Consider the following 13874-nt stretch of genomic DNA (forward strand, 5'->3'; position numbering starts at 1 on the left):
CAAATAGAGGGAGAAAATGTAGAAGCAGTGAAAGACTTTGTATTCCTAGGTGCAAAGATTACTGCAGATGCTGACTGCAGTCAGGAAATCAGAAGACGCTTAACCCTTGGAAGAAGAGCAATGACAAATCTCGATAAAATAGTTAAGAGCAGAGACATCACACTGACAACAAAGGCCCGCATAGTTAAAGCAATGGTGTTCCCTGTAGTAACATATGGCTGCGAGAGCTGGACCATAAGGAAGGCTGAGCGAAGGAAGATCGATGCTTTTGAACTGTGGTGTTGGAGGAAAATTCTGAGAGTGCCTTGGACTGCAAGAAGATCCAACCAGTCCATCCTCCAGGAAATAAAGCCAGACTGCTCACTTGAGGGAATGATATTAAAGGCAAAACTGAAATACTTTGGCCACATAATGAGAAGACAGGACACCCTGGAGAAGATGCTGGTGCTAGGGAGAGTGGAAGGCAAAAGGAAGAGGGGCCGACCAAGGGCAAGATGGATGGATGATATTCTAGAGGTGACGGACTCGTCCCTGGGGGAGCTGGGGGTGTTGACGACCGACAGGAAGCTCTGGCGTGGGCTGGTCCATGAAGTCACGAAGAGTCGGAAGCGACTAAACGAATAAACAACAAAACTGATGGTAAACTGAATAGTATTAATATATATCATCTAAGAGTTTTGGCTGTACATTGATTCATATGAATGAGTTAATGAGTGAATGAATGAATAAGGAAATGAATTCCATAGAGTATAAAATGGCCACACTGTCTGTGCAAACCATTCTGATAGCTGTTAGTCACTTAAAATATAGAGGTGTTGCCTGTTAAATCTTAACATGTAGTGAATCCCTTCAGTTTCAGGGATTGACCGGGTTGGAGATTACTAGATTTCATTATTTATTTTTTTATTTATTCATTTGCTTTATTATTTGTTTGTTTATTTATTTATTTTCTATTTCACCTTTATTATTTTTATAAATAAGTCAAGGCAGGGAACATACCTATTACTCCTTCCTCCTTCTATTTTCCCCACAACAACAACCCTGTGAGGTGAGTTGGGCTGAGAGAGAGTGATTGGCCCAAGGTCACCCAGCCAGCTTCAGTGCCTAAGGCGGGACTAGAACTCTCAATCTCCTGGTTTCTAGCCTGGTGCCTTAACCTCTAGACCGTTTTTAAATATAATTTTTATTGAAGTTTTTGATTACAATAATAAAAACTAATACAAACTAAACTCTAAAAGGACAATAGAAATAAAGAATAAAAAGTGCAAGATAAAAGAAAAAGAGAAAAGAGAAAAGAAAGAATATGATAAAGAAAAAAATATATATTAAGAAGTGATTTCCAACCTTCATCATGACAAGTATAGACAAATTTAGTAATTTTTCACCCCCTATAAGGTTACAAACATATCTCTTCACCCCATATCCCATCTATAAGCAAATCCATAAAACATAAACTTTTCAGTCCTGGTGTCAGCAAAAAGTCCATAAAGGTTTGCCAGAGTTTTGCAAAACAAAAAAAGTCTTATTTTAACCTTGATCAAATAAACCTTTATATAAGTTCAAATAAACCTTCCTTTTACTTCTAACAGTCTTAATCTTTAATTAATTCAAATTGTCATAGGATTTGATTTCTCTTCAATTCTTCTTTATCCCATTGCACAGACTTCTTCAAGGTTTTAACAAGCCTCTTTTGTAGATCCAATAAGAAAACATTTTCCAGGCCATTCTCTTGGTTTGTCATTTGTATTTCCCCTTTACTTTTTAAAATTTCAGCCAGTTTCTTTTGTATATCCAGTAAAGAGTCTTTTTCCAAATCATTTTCTTGGCCTGAATTTGTGGTTCCACTTTCTCTGGCTGTGGTACAAGTAGCATATGCCTCTCTCACTGTCCATACTTGCAAAAGATCACCCGCATACTGTGGTAATGTTTTGAGCTTTATAGTTTGTCTAAATTTCTTTGACTGGTAGCACAACACAACATAGGACTTGATAAAAATCAGTAATAAATGCTTTCTCTGCCATTTCACAGTCTGCCCTCATAAATTACATAGAATGTACTGTAATGGTTTAATAGCACATTTACTGCCTTCTGGTGGTATGGCTAGTGTACATTGTACCCTGATCATGAGCATACCCTGGTGGTGAAAGCTGGAACGGTTTAAGGTGTCAATTAGATTCCAAAAGTAATTTGGTATTATTCTGAGGCAACTTTCTTTGTTAATTACCAAAGTAAGAAATGAAGATTTATGACATGAAAAAGTAACCAGTGCTTGCTTTTGTCCTTTGTCCTTTGTTTGTTTGTTTATTTATTTAAAACTTCTATATAGCTGCCCATGTTATACTGAAGTCTGGGTGGCCCCCAACCAACAGTTAAAACAGCATCATTGTACAATTAATATATACATATATCTGTTAAAACCACAAATAATAAAAACCTGGCACCATAATAAACTTTAACAAGCAGTCCACCACAAAAACTCTCATCGGTCTCACACTATCCCAGCGCTTGGAGGAAAAGCCAGATCTTAAGTGCTTTTCAGAAGGTGGGGATGGGTGGCTTGCCAAATTTCAGGGGGAAGGGTGTTCCATAGAGCAGGGGTTGCCATGGAAAAGGCATGCTTCCTAGATCCCATAAGATGGCAATGTTTAAAAGAAGCATGTCCACCCTTCTAATCTGGTAGGATGGTAGATGTCCTTAGGGAAAGGTGGTTCTGCAGATAACTTGGCCCTGTGCCATATAGGGCTTTAAAGGTAATAACCAGCACCCTGAATTTCACCTGGAAGGAAATCAGGAGCCAGTGCAGCTCGTGCAACAGAGGTATAATTTGGGTAAACCTAGGAGCACCCATCACTGCGCACCGCTGCATTCTGGACCAGTTGTAGCTTTCGGGTGGTCTTCAAGGGCAGCCTCATGTAGAGCACATTGCAGTAATCCAAACAGGAGGTTACCAACACATGGGTGACGGTGAGCAAGGCCTCCCAGTCCAGGAAGGGGCGCAACTGGCACACCAAACAAATCCGTGCAAAGGCTCCCCCAGCCATAGCTGCCACCTGCTCCTTGAGAAGGAGCCATGAGTCTAGGAGGACCCCCAAGTTGCATACCAGCTCAGTCTGGGGGAGTGCCACCCCATCCAAAGTCAAAGATGAAATGTCACCTGGGCCTGGGGAGCCAAACACCCAGAGCCACTCTATCTTGCCAGGGTTGAGTCGAAGCCAGTTCCTCCCTATCCAGACCCTCACAGCCTCCACGCTCTCAGCCAGCACCGCCATAGCATCACCTTTCTGGCTAGAACATGGTTTTATTTCCCTTTGGAAAATGAAGGGAAAAAATACTTTTATTCATATTTGATGTTTAGTAAAACACCAAGTTTTGTTTTTTAAAAAATGGAGGTAGGTGTTTTAAAGGAAAAAGGCATGTTGAACTTTCAATATCTGTGTTTGTGTGTGTGTGTGTGTGTCTATCACGAATAAGAGTTGTGTTCTTCATTCCCTTCACTCAGTTAATATCAAAACAGATTAAAATACAGATAGAAAAAAATATTTTCTTACGTTATCCCAAGATAGCAATTTAATTGGACCATATATTTTACAGGTGGAACACAATCATCACAACCTCAGGGAGTGAAGAGACTGAAAGCTAAGGCCTTGTATGATTTTCATGCAGAGAACACTGATGAACTTTCTTTCAAAGTAAGCATACACAATTTAAATTTATTTAAATACACAATTCTGTTTATACTATACTGCAGTGATACAAAAGTTATATTGTATCATTGTGAAAAATACTGTCCTGCATTTCTTCTGCAACATAAAATTTAGGGAATTTATTCCAAAATAGTATTTATTTCAGGTTGATATAAAGCTGCTTCTGAAGTATTATGCCTAGATAGATAATCTTACTGGATTCATGAATAATAAAGTTTGTGTCTCAAACATTCAGATTGATCTAAATTAATACCAGCAAGTGGAAAAGGCCCATAGTTTAGAGTGAATAGTTGCATGCAAATTCCAATCTTCAAATCTCAGAATCTCAAATTTCAGGATTTTTTTTTTGCAAAAATTCCTGTTTGAAAGTAGAAGAGTTAGAACAAACAACTTAGAAACAAACCAACTGTTGGGCTTAAGGTTATCTTGATTTAGTATGATGTGTGAACCAGCCAGAAAACAGCTTCCTCTGTTCCTGTAATGAACTGAATACAACTGAAAGCTGGACTGACGTTCTACAATAACTGTTACCATAACCCATGTAAAATACTTCAATGAAACTTAGCAACTTAATTTTTTTGCTAAGAGTCTACTCCAATTGTCTTTCTTATTAGATAGGAATTATCTAATTGCAAAGCCTCTAATTGTCCCAACTTTGAAACACTTTTCCTAAAGAATTGCATTGGGGCATATTTTGAAATCTTTTTAGTGCCGTATTAAAACATTTTGTTTACCTAGTATAAAGCTGTGTTTTCTTACCAGTTTTTTTTGGTCTGATACAGAACTAAAAAAAATGAGCAAAATACCAGTAGGGAGAAGAAAGAGTCTACAGTTTTTCAGAGTACTTGGCATGTGTGAAGGATATAATGAAAAACAAATAATGTTGGTTTTAATTTCTGTTTCAACAGGTTGGTGATATCATAACAGAGCTAGAATCTGTAGATGAAGAATGGATGAGTGGAGAATTACAAGGCAAATCTGGAATATTTCCAAAGAATTTTGTGCAAATTCTACATCTCTCCTAAGGTGAAATCCAGTTCTGGAGCATTGCTTTTACAAGTGAATACTTCACCTGAAGAGAAGAATGTTATATTCTGGGCAGCAGAGAGATTATGATCATAATCATTTGATCTAGACTATCGAATGCACTTTTGCACTATTTTTGTAAAATGTATACTAAACTGTACAATATTTTGTTTTTAGTTGAAACTGAGACCCACACATTTTTTTAAAACAAAAAGAATACAAAGCCTTATTATTTAAACTAGGCACGTTTTAATCATTTTATATTTTCTCTAAAGTCCAGTGAATTCTTAAACACGGCTTAAGTAGCTTCTTATTTACAAAACAAATCCCACACTACAGTTGGCAAGTCATGTTTTCAAAACTTCCAACAGTTTTGCTACACAAAAGCAATAATTCCTGATATATAAATAAGGTCATCATGGTAAAAAGTCTGGGCTTTTTTTCTTTACTTAAACCAATTAAGTTAAATTGCTTATGAATGCATCAGTTACTTTTAGCCTGGACTGAAGTATCCTGAAATGACTGGATTCTATGAATTAAAGTGCCTTACACTAGGACAGACATTAGTCTGTTTAGTCCAGGTTTCTATCCTAGCTACTAATGGCTCTCCAGGATCTTTCAAACAGTGTTGATTCCCAGCATTTGCTGCCTGACCCTTTTTAATGGACATGTGCAAGATACGTACTGTACAATAGGGCTGTGCAAAACAGCCCTATTGAATGAGATCCATTGCAGTGTACAGCAGGTACAAAATGTCTGCTTTGGTTAAAAGTATCCACGTCTTTTTCCAAGTCTCATACTGCTGCTTCAGAAGCTGTTCTGAACTATCTCCACATGCACATGTATATGTTTAATCAGCCCTAAAGTATAAAAATTGTATATATTTTATGACAAGTAACTTTTCTTATTACTTCCAGCAAACAAACTTGCAGCTATAGAGATTCCTTACTTTCTGCAGCCAGTGGGTTCTGCTCTATCATAATCTTAACTTATATCTAGAGTGGTTCTTCGAAGATTCATCGTTCTTCTTGGATCCTTTATTATCTAATATCATTTTGGATCTTTTAAATTGGGTGATGCTACCCATTGCCTTATTCTTGTTGAATCTGTTTTCAGGAATTAAGGATGTTCAGAAAACTAGCAGTGCTAAGTGATGGAAGAATATGTTTCACAGGCCTTGCTACCAAGACTACCCTTACAAAAGTAGTTATTACTATAAATTTGTACTACAGCCTGTGTTGTCCTTTAACCTCTATCTCCTCAATCTCCAACTTTATGTCATTTGAACGTTAAAAAATGCAACTTAAAATTAAACTTACAAGTCCCATTTCTGCCCTATAGTTACCCAAGATTTCATTCTTAAAAATTGTGATTTCTGGTCAGTTTTACCAGATATTAATATTAAATGTTTTATAAACTCTGATAGGCTTAATGTACCTAAAACATAGTTCCTCCTATCTCTCAAGACTTAAATAAGTAAAAAATGGGTCCATAATCCATTCTCTCCTGCTCTAGTATCAATATTACATTTCTCCTTTTCACTCTGTGGCTTTTGGGAGGGGAAAAAAAAGGTAGTTAAGCACATAGTCACAGCCTTGCCTATAATTGTTGGAAAATTACTTTTATGTGTAAGGGATGCACATTTACAGGCACAGCTAGCAAGAATAAATTTAACTAGATAAATAATGAAAGTTCTTTCACATTGCCCTGTTTTTCCTTAAAAAAAAAAGCCCTTTTGATAGTTGGGGGGGAAAAAGCAAGCAGGAGCAGGTTCCCTTTGCAGAGCTCTTACACCCTCATTTTCCAGAATAGCTAGCTAGCTAAGCCACAAAATACATAATCTCGTGGATTCAGAAGCCAGGCCATCATTGTGATCAGCTAACCTACTGCAGTTGTGGTTTGCAAGGAGTGCTTTGACCACAATTTCACCCATGCTCTTAATTAAGGCCAGACTTTAAACCGAACTACACTTTGGTTTGAGGTTTAGCATATTGTGTGAATTGAATTATCTTTACATTAGAGGACAAAAGCAATGAAAAATCTTAAGCAACATTTTGCTTTTGATTCAATCAGTGTGTTGCTTATTCATAAAATGGTAATTTCCTATTTTAATTTTTCGTCATGCATGCTTCCTGTTCTCAGTGGCTTGTTTTGGCACTTACAAATGAGACTATTCGATATCTAATATTAATCAAGATTTCTGTTTAAAAACTGCAAGAAAATATACACCTGTTAGGTAATTTTATTTGAAAGTTTTTCTTCTTCCCTAGGTTTTGGTCATTCTTTAAGAATAAAATAGCTACACGATAAAAAAAATAAATACATAATCAAAATTCAGCTTTCCAGTAAGGAGATATAGGAGCTAAATTACATGAACATAGTGTTATCATCAAGTAGTGTGAAGTTGGTTAGTGAAGCAGAACCCACCCCTCACAAAGCAACCCTTGTTGCTATCTCATACGTTTTGCTATTTTTTTTTTTTTTAAGAATGATGGATCATATTTTCTATATATGTTGACTGGATTATTTAGGCTTGTGAAGGTCACTGGAAACCACTATCTACCAGACTGCAATGTTTGTTAAAAATGATGGCTTTTTAAACTTTTCATAACTCATATATTTTCAGATTTTGTATTTTCCCATATTCATTCTCAAGTAACTGAGAATTGGTTGTTGTTTGGTGTTACTAATGGAAATGCACTAATTACTATTTTCTACATTAGTAGTAAATGTGGCTACTTTTATATCATTGTTTAAAGCAAGCAAGCATCCAACTGAGCAAGCTTTGTTATCTATGTATTCAGATTGCCAAATACAGCTACTTCACTTGAAGAGTGCCATATAAAGGCTTTTAATACAGTGTTAATAGTGTTAAGTTGAGAAATGCTAATGACATTCCCATTTAAGAAACTGTTACCGGTTTCTAGAATGAAGTTTTAAAGTATGATCATATGCTGTAAGATCACAAAGATCTTAGATCTAAAGATCACATGCTAAAGATCAAGACTCTCAAATACAACAGAAGTACAGCAATTAGCTGAATGTATAAATACATAATGTATTTATAAATGTAAACCAGGTTATTATAGCAGCTATTTAATCTCCAGATCAATTTAATGAATTTTCTTCAGAGATTACACAGATGTATACAAAATAAATACTTTTGCTTCAGGAAACTTTGTTGTTTCTCAGCTTTATGGCATCAATAAATATTTGTCCCAAATAACAGCAAAATGTAATGAAATTTATCATAAATGCAGTTTTAAAAAGCTACAATTAAAGGAATTTCTCTTCCATATGATTTAGTGCATTAAGATTTTACACATCCTCTAAAGCTTCAAGTGATTGGGCATCAAGGCCCAGAACTCATAGAACAAGTAGGTGACAGATTAATGGCACAGATTAGCACAAAGTCCTGATTAAGCACAGTATTGCTAGTGTATTGCTTAAGGAGACCAACATTCAAGCCTCTTTCTCCACTTGACTACAAAGCTCAGTGGTTGACTTTGGATCCATTGCCTCTGTCAGCCCAACATACCTCACAGGGCTGTTGGGAGGATATTCCCAGTTAAGTATTTATTGAACTCTTGGAGAAAAGGCAAAATTTAAATACAGCAAACATTAGGGTCATGATTTAAAAAGCTATCAATGTGAAATTGAAATTCTCAATTTCTCATCTCTATAAATGAGGCTAAAGGCATTATTTGAATATAATTTAAAATAAACCAGCTGAAATTGGCTTACCATTTTAGGTTTAAAAATAATCTGGCCTGAAAACATGTTTTAGAACCTATTAGTTACAAGCTAGATCTGTAACACAATGCTGCAATGATAAAACATCTAAAACCATATGCCAAGATACATGAAGGGCCATGAACTTCTGCACCGGGGAAAGGAATGAGATGACTTTGAAGAAGTGTCTTGAGTAGAATCTGGTCACAGAATGTACTTCACATGGATTTTTAGGAACTCAATCTTCCACCATCTTAGTCTACTACATTCAACAGACATGTCTTTACCAAATATTTTAACTTTTTTTGTGTGTGCTTTTTTGTTTCCTACCCACTGCCTGGACAGTTCCCTGCAGTTTTCTTGGCAAGATTTTCAGAACTGGTTTGCCATTGCCTCCTTCCTAGGGCTGAGAGTGAGACTGGCCCAAGGTCACCCAGCTGGCTTGGTGCCTAAGGCGGAACTAGAACTCATGATCTCCTAGACTCTGGCCTGATGCCTTTAACATTAGGATTTATTTAAACCTTCATTTAAGTTGGGGAGGGAGGGGCTTCCACTAAAAAGAAAAATGTGTAACCTATTGATTAGTCTATTTTAGATTAGAGTTACACTGCCCATGAAGGATCAGTTTTACAATTTGAAGCATTTTTTTTTCATTACTGTTACAGCTGAATACATTAGCTACAACTTTTTACAAGACTAGAAATAGCCTTATCACAATTACACATGCACTAGTACCCAAAAGTCGTAATACATTTTATGTGGATCACCTTTAAAAATACTGTAGCTTTGGTGCACTATTACCTGGATATTTAGAAAACAATGAAGCATGAAAACAATCCGAAGTAGCTTGAATGTATGCTTTCCACAACGTTACTGAACTTTATTGTTCAGATAGTACCATTACCCAGAAGTTTCCAGAAACTGCAACACTTCCATGAAATAAGATGAACATCTTCCCCAATTCTGTTTCATCATATCAACTGCAAGTCAAAATATCTTAGCAAATCACAGCATGAATGTAAAATACGAGCAAACGTTCCATATAAAAGCACATTACCACTGTTTATGTTAAGTCTTTTATTTTGTATCTGATTTAGACAGATTCTTGCACAGGGGGCTCATATCCATCAGCTCGTTCTACTTTGGCACCCGTTTCATCACCAGATGGCTTTCCAGCACCACCACCTTCACCATGCAGTTCCATCAATTTGCCCACTACAAATAATCAAGAACATAAATTAATATACACAATCCCATGCTAAGATTTTATACTTTTAAGGAATGATGCTGTATTTGCTATTAAAATATTGGCTATCCATTAGACATCTTACAAAAACCAGTAAATATTCTTGTATTTTGTGGGAATGTCAGCATTTGGAAAAGGTAATCATTTTTTCATCTGGGACCGAAACAAAGTGTCATCATTCATTCCCACTTCAAATAAATATAGTCAATGCTAACGTCGTGTTTTCAATGACAACACAAAAGCTTACATTCAAACTTGGGCTTCTTGAGCATCTTGACTTTACGAACATAGACATCGTGAAGTGGGTAGATTGACTGACATGCTTTTTCTATGTCTTTACCAATGCTGTCTGGAATCCTAGAATCACAAGAAAAAAAAATTCATTTTGAAGTCTCCAAACTAGAAAGCTAGACAGAAACCAGCAGAATTACTAGTGCCTGGGGCATGGATCAAAGCAAATATATACTAACATTTCTTACTTCGTAAAGCTGTAGGATATAGAAAATAAAATAATCCCATCATAAACTGGAACCTAATCCTTTGCATTCACAAAGAAACTTCAATTTATCATCTGAAATAAATGTGACATTAAAGTGTCAATGAGTGGGTTTATACAACATGAATTGTTGTATAACATTTGAATAAATACAGCTATGCTCACACAACACACTAAGAAGCAAAACAAACCAGTTTATGGATTGACCCAGCATAATTCCAAGATGGAATAAAATAAAATAAAATACCACAAAATAAAAGAATCTGCACATCATACTAAGCCATGAGGTAATTTATTTGGTTTTGGCTTAGAATGTTGTGGAATTAGAACCAGTCAATCCAGCTATTTCACTAAACCAATGCCTTAGAGAAGACCCACTAAATTCCACCCAAATTTAATCCCATGAATAATCTCTATAAATATAAATTCTAATACGCAGTCCTTTAAAAGAAACACCGATTACCTAAATTGTTATAGAACTTGAATTTTTTTTCATTAACATTAAACGCCATTAATAGCAAATCCAAAAAGTAGATTATTATAAATAAATTCTACTTAAAGCAGCATGCCATTGGAGACTGTCTTCCTAAACATAGATACAAAATTCAACCTACAGCTTATTGACAACTTCTTTCAGGTCATTTGTTTGTACTTCACGTGTCATGATTTCCACCATTTTCTTGCGGATTTGGCGGACTTGCTGGTGCTGGGCATAGGAAGTCTTGCGAATCTGGTTAGTTCGTTTCTTAGTGAAGCCAACACAGAAAAGACGTAGAAGGTATCCATCTGTAGTTTTGACATCAACGTGGGCTTCAATCATTGTCTGTAAAATTGTAAGAGGGTTAGTTTTTTTAGCATGTCAAATTACTATGTTTGGATGAGATTGCTTACTAATAAAGCATTTATAATAAGATAACCACGTTCAGAGGAATTCTTGCAAAGTATGCTTCGGAAGCATTCAAGTATTTATAAGCTAAAATAGAGACAAGAATGTATAATTAGCAAGATTTTTTGAAACCTTTTTTAAAATGCTGGATCTGGTGGTATCCTATGAAAATAGCTGATGAACAATCATTACCTGAAACTTATGCCTTCCATCAACAAAGAAAATCCAGTATTCATTGGTCAGCTTAAGTACAACCAGACAGCCAGTTTGGTCAAGCAGTTAAGGTGCTGGGCTAGAACCAGGAAACCGAGAGTTCTAGTCCCACCTTAGGCATGAAAGCCGGCTGGGTGTCTTTGGGCCAGTCCCTCTCTCAGCCCAACCCACCTCACAGGGTGGTTATTGTGAAAATTGGGAAAATAGGAGGAAGGAGGAGTATTAGGTATGCCTTCGTTATAAAAAATAATGAAGGCGGGATAATAAATAAATAAATAAATTTATCACTAACCTGCCATTTCTTAACCATTGAACACATTTTATCACGTGTGAGATCCATGCCATGAAAGTTTGTCAGGCAGTTTTTCCCCTGGACATCCTCTGTTATCAGCTTGAATTTGCGGAAGGCAACTTCATCATTCTGTAGGTCAGCAAGGCTTACTTCAAATACACGACCTTTCAGTCCATCAGATGCAATTTCTATAAACAGATTTAACTTTTTTCATAAAAATACTTTTACCCACTGAGCTAAGTATCAGTTTCTAAGATGTATTTCAAAACTGTCCTCTGCATTCAAAATAAATAAACATAGGATTGTACAGTAAAATGTGTAAAAACAAAACAAAACATTCAAAACATTTTATTTTCCTTTAAACTTCTCTTTTCTCTCACGCACATGCACCCCATCAGATCTTTCCCCCACTCTTCTCACTTTTTCTTACTAAGAAAAAGCAGTATTTGCTTAGTATTTAAACTATTAAGCTTTTCTGAAATATGTGAAAAAAAGTGACAGTCCCCTGTGCAAGCACTGAGTCATGTCCGACCCTTTCGGGGAACGGCGCTTTCGCGACGTTTTCTTGGCAGACTATAGCGGGGTGGTTTGCCATTGCCTTCCCCAGTCGTCACCTTCCCCAGCAACCTGGGTACTCATTTTACCAACCTCGGAAGGATGGAAGGTTGAGTCGACCTGACCCTTTGAAATATAGTACGATTTAAATATAACTTAACTATATAAAATATATTAAATATAACTTAGATATAACTTAAATATAGTATAACTTCTGAAATATAGTATAACTTAAAATCCAACATTTCTTATCATGGTAACTTACTTGTTCCCTGAGTCCTGGTAACTAATGTCTTTCCAATGTTTCGGATATTGAACATTGCTGGAGCCTTGACATCATACCAGTCCTTCTTTGAGAAGGGGTCAACCCTGATTTTCAAGATAAAGAGGAAAGTGGTCAATATGGTCTTTTGTATATGTAGACCTGCATTTTCTACTTGATCCAAGAGCAGCTTGGAATATCACCTTCTTTCCCCTGATTTTTAGGAAGGTTTGGATCAAACATCAAGCCTTAGTATCACAAAAGCTGGTAATTTTACTAAACTAGCATTTTACATGCACAGACGTCACAAATAGGGTGATAAACAGCTGAGGATGAGAACTATTTCTCCTGAATATATATTTACAAACGGTGCATCACACCCAGCCTAAAACACATTAGGCCTGCACACTATTCTTGCTGCAACTCCTGAAGCATCTCTCTCTGCTTCAATCACCTTTTCCCAAAAGGTGTACAAGGGAGCCACTTTAGCTTTCGTTACAAACAGAGATGCGGTACCATCCATATTTCAGGTTCCTTGGCTTTTGGTCTCGCTGCTGGCAGGCCAATGCAGGAGAGACCTCAATTTTAAGAAACTGACAAGATAAAGGGCGGGCGCCGCAGATTTCCGCGAGTTTCTCTTGCGCCCGTTCCTGACTTGCTAGTGCCCATGCGCTGGCTTTTGCTAGAAGCGGCCATGTCAGCCCCTATTTCCTTTCACCGCCCTCCCTCTCCAATCCAATCCACATCGTAGGCATCCGATAGGCCTGGGCCGCTGGTCCTACTCAGCCGCGTTGCTATCATCCCAACGCTTCTCGCACGCCTCACTTACACTTTCTTCTTGGCGCCTTTCTTGCCTCCTTTAGTGAGGCGCTTATTCTTGCCCACCGCCATGGTACAGCACCAGCAACCAAAGAGGCCGGAAATCGTAAAGAACGCGAGATTACACGAGAGCAGGGGCACGTGAGCGTGACTTCCGCGTCTTCCAGAAACTGCCTGACTTGTCCCAGTCGTGGCGCGAAATCACAGCGGCCTCTAGTGGGGATTATAGATTGTTCTGGATCGATGGAAGACGGAAGCAGTCAGCGTTAAACCAATGGAGGTCCTTCTTAAGCACTCTGAATATATGAATGGTGCGTGGCTGTGCGCGGTTCAGCATTAGTCTGTATGGCCTCACTCGTGTTTCCCTTCAGTGGTTGGGCTGACGTATCTTGCTAAAGCATAATGACTTGATTCTGCTAGGTTTAAGAATGGGGACATACAGTATTTGGAATTAGCATGGAATGGCATATTCATAAAATGGCTGTCATAGAAAACTTACAGTATATCTGCCACGTTAGGCATGGCCAAACTCAAAACACACATTTACCCTGAAGATACACTCTGTCATCAAAATAGCAACTTGATGGAACATATCTCAAAATAGCACTTGCCTTTTTAGCACTTGCATCATACTGCTGGCTCT

The 13874-nt window shown here is 37.2% G+C and overlaps 2 protein-coding genes and 1 non-coding gene across 5 annotated transcripts in view; 1 reads left to right on the forward strand and 2 right to left on the reverse strand.

The window, feature by feature from the left end:
- The window catches only part of SH3D19 (SH3 domain containing 19), an 81984-nt gene extending 74075 nt beyond the window's left edge, over positions 1 to 7909 (forward strand). For all 3 annotated transcript variants that reach the window (XM_063310206.1, XM_063310205.1, XM_063310207.1), the window contains 2 exons: positions 3592 to 3689; positions 4613 to 7909. In XM_063310206.1, the coding sequence (XP_063166276.1) occupies positions 3592 to 3689; positions 4613 to 4729 (215 nt within the window). In that variant the 3' untranslated portion in view covers positions 4730 to 7909. The remainder of the gene's footprint in view (positions 1 to 3591; positions 3690 to 4612) is intronic.
- A 1615-nt stretch (positions 7910 to 9524) lies between these two features.
- Positions 9525 to 13400, reverse strand: RPS3A (ribosomal protein S3A). Its single transcript, XM_063310211.1, has 6 exons — positions 13242 to 13400; positions 12416 to 12519; positions 11596 to 11783; positions 10819 to 11027; positions 9956 to 10065; positions 9525 to 9677 (listed from the first exon to the last, which is right to left on the reverse strand). The coding sequence occupies exons 1-6, from the start codon at positions 13301 to 13303 to the stop codon at positions 9556 to 9558; spliced, it is 795 nt and encodes a 264-aa protein (XP_063166281.1). The 5' UTR covers positions 13304 to 13400; the 3' UTR covers positions 9525 to 9555.
- On the reverse strand, positions 9826 to 9892 carry LOC134502481 (small nucleolar RNA SNORD73). Its single transcript, XR_010068445.1, has one exon. It is a non-coding gene; the product is annotated as a small nucleolar RNA SNORD73 (small nucleolar RNA).
- Positions 13401 to 13874: the final 474 nt, after the last annotated feature.

Source organism: Candoia aspera, chromosome 8, assembly GCF_035149785.1.
Source record: "Candoia aspera isolate rCanAsp1 chromosome 8, rCanAsp1.hap2, whole genome shotgun sequence".
Classification (NCBI taxonomy): Eukaryota; Metazoa; Chordata; class Lepidosauria; order Squamata; family Boidae; genus Candoia; species Candoia aspera.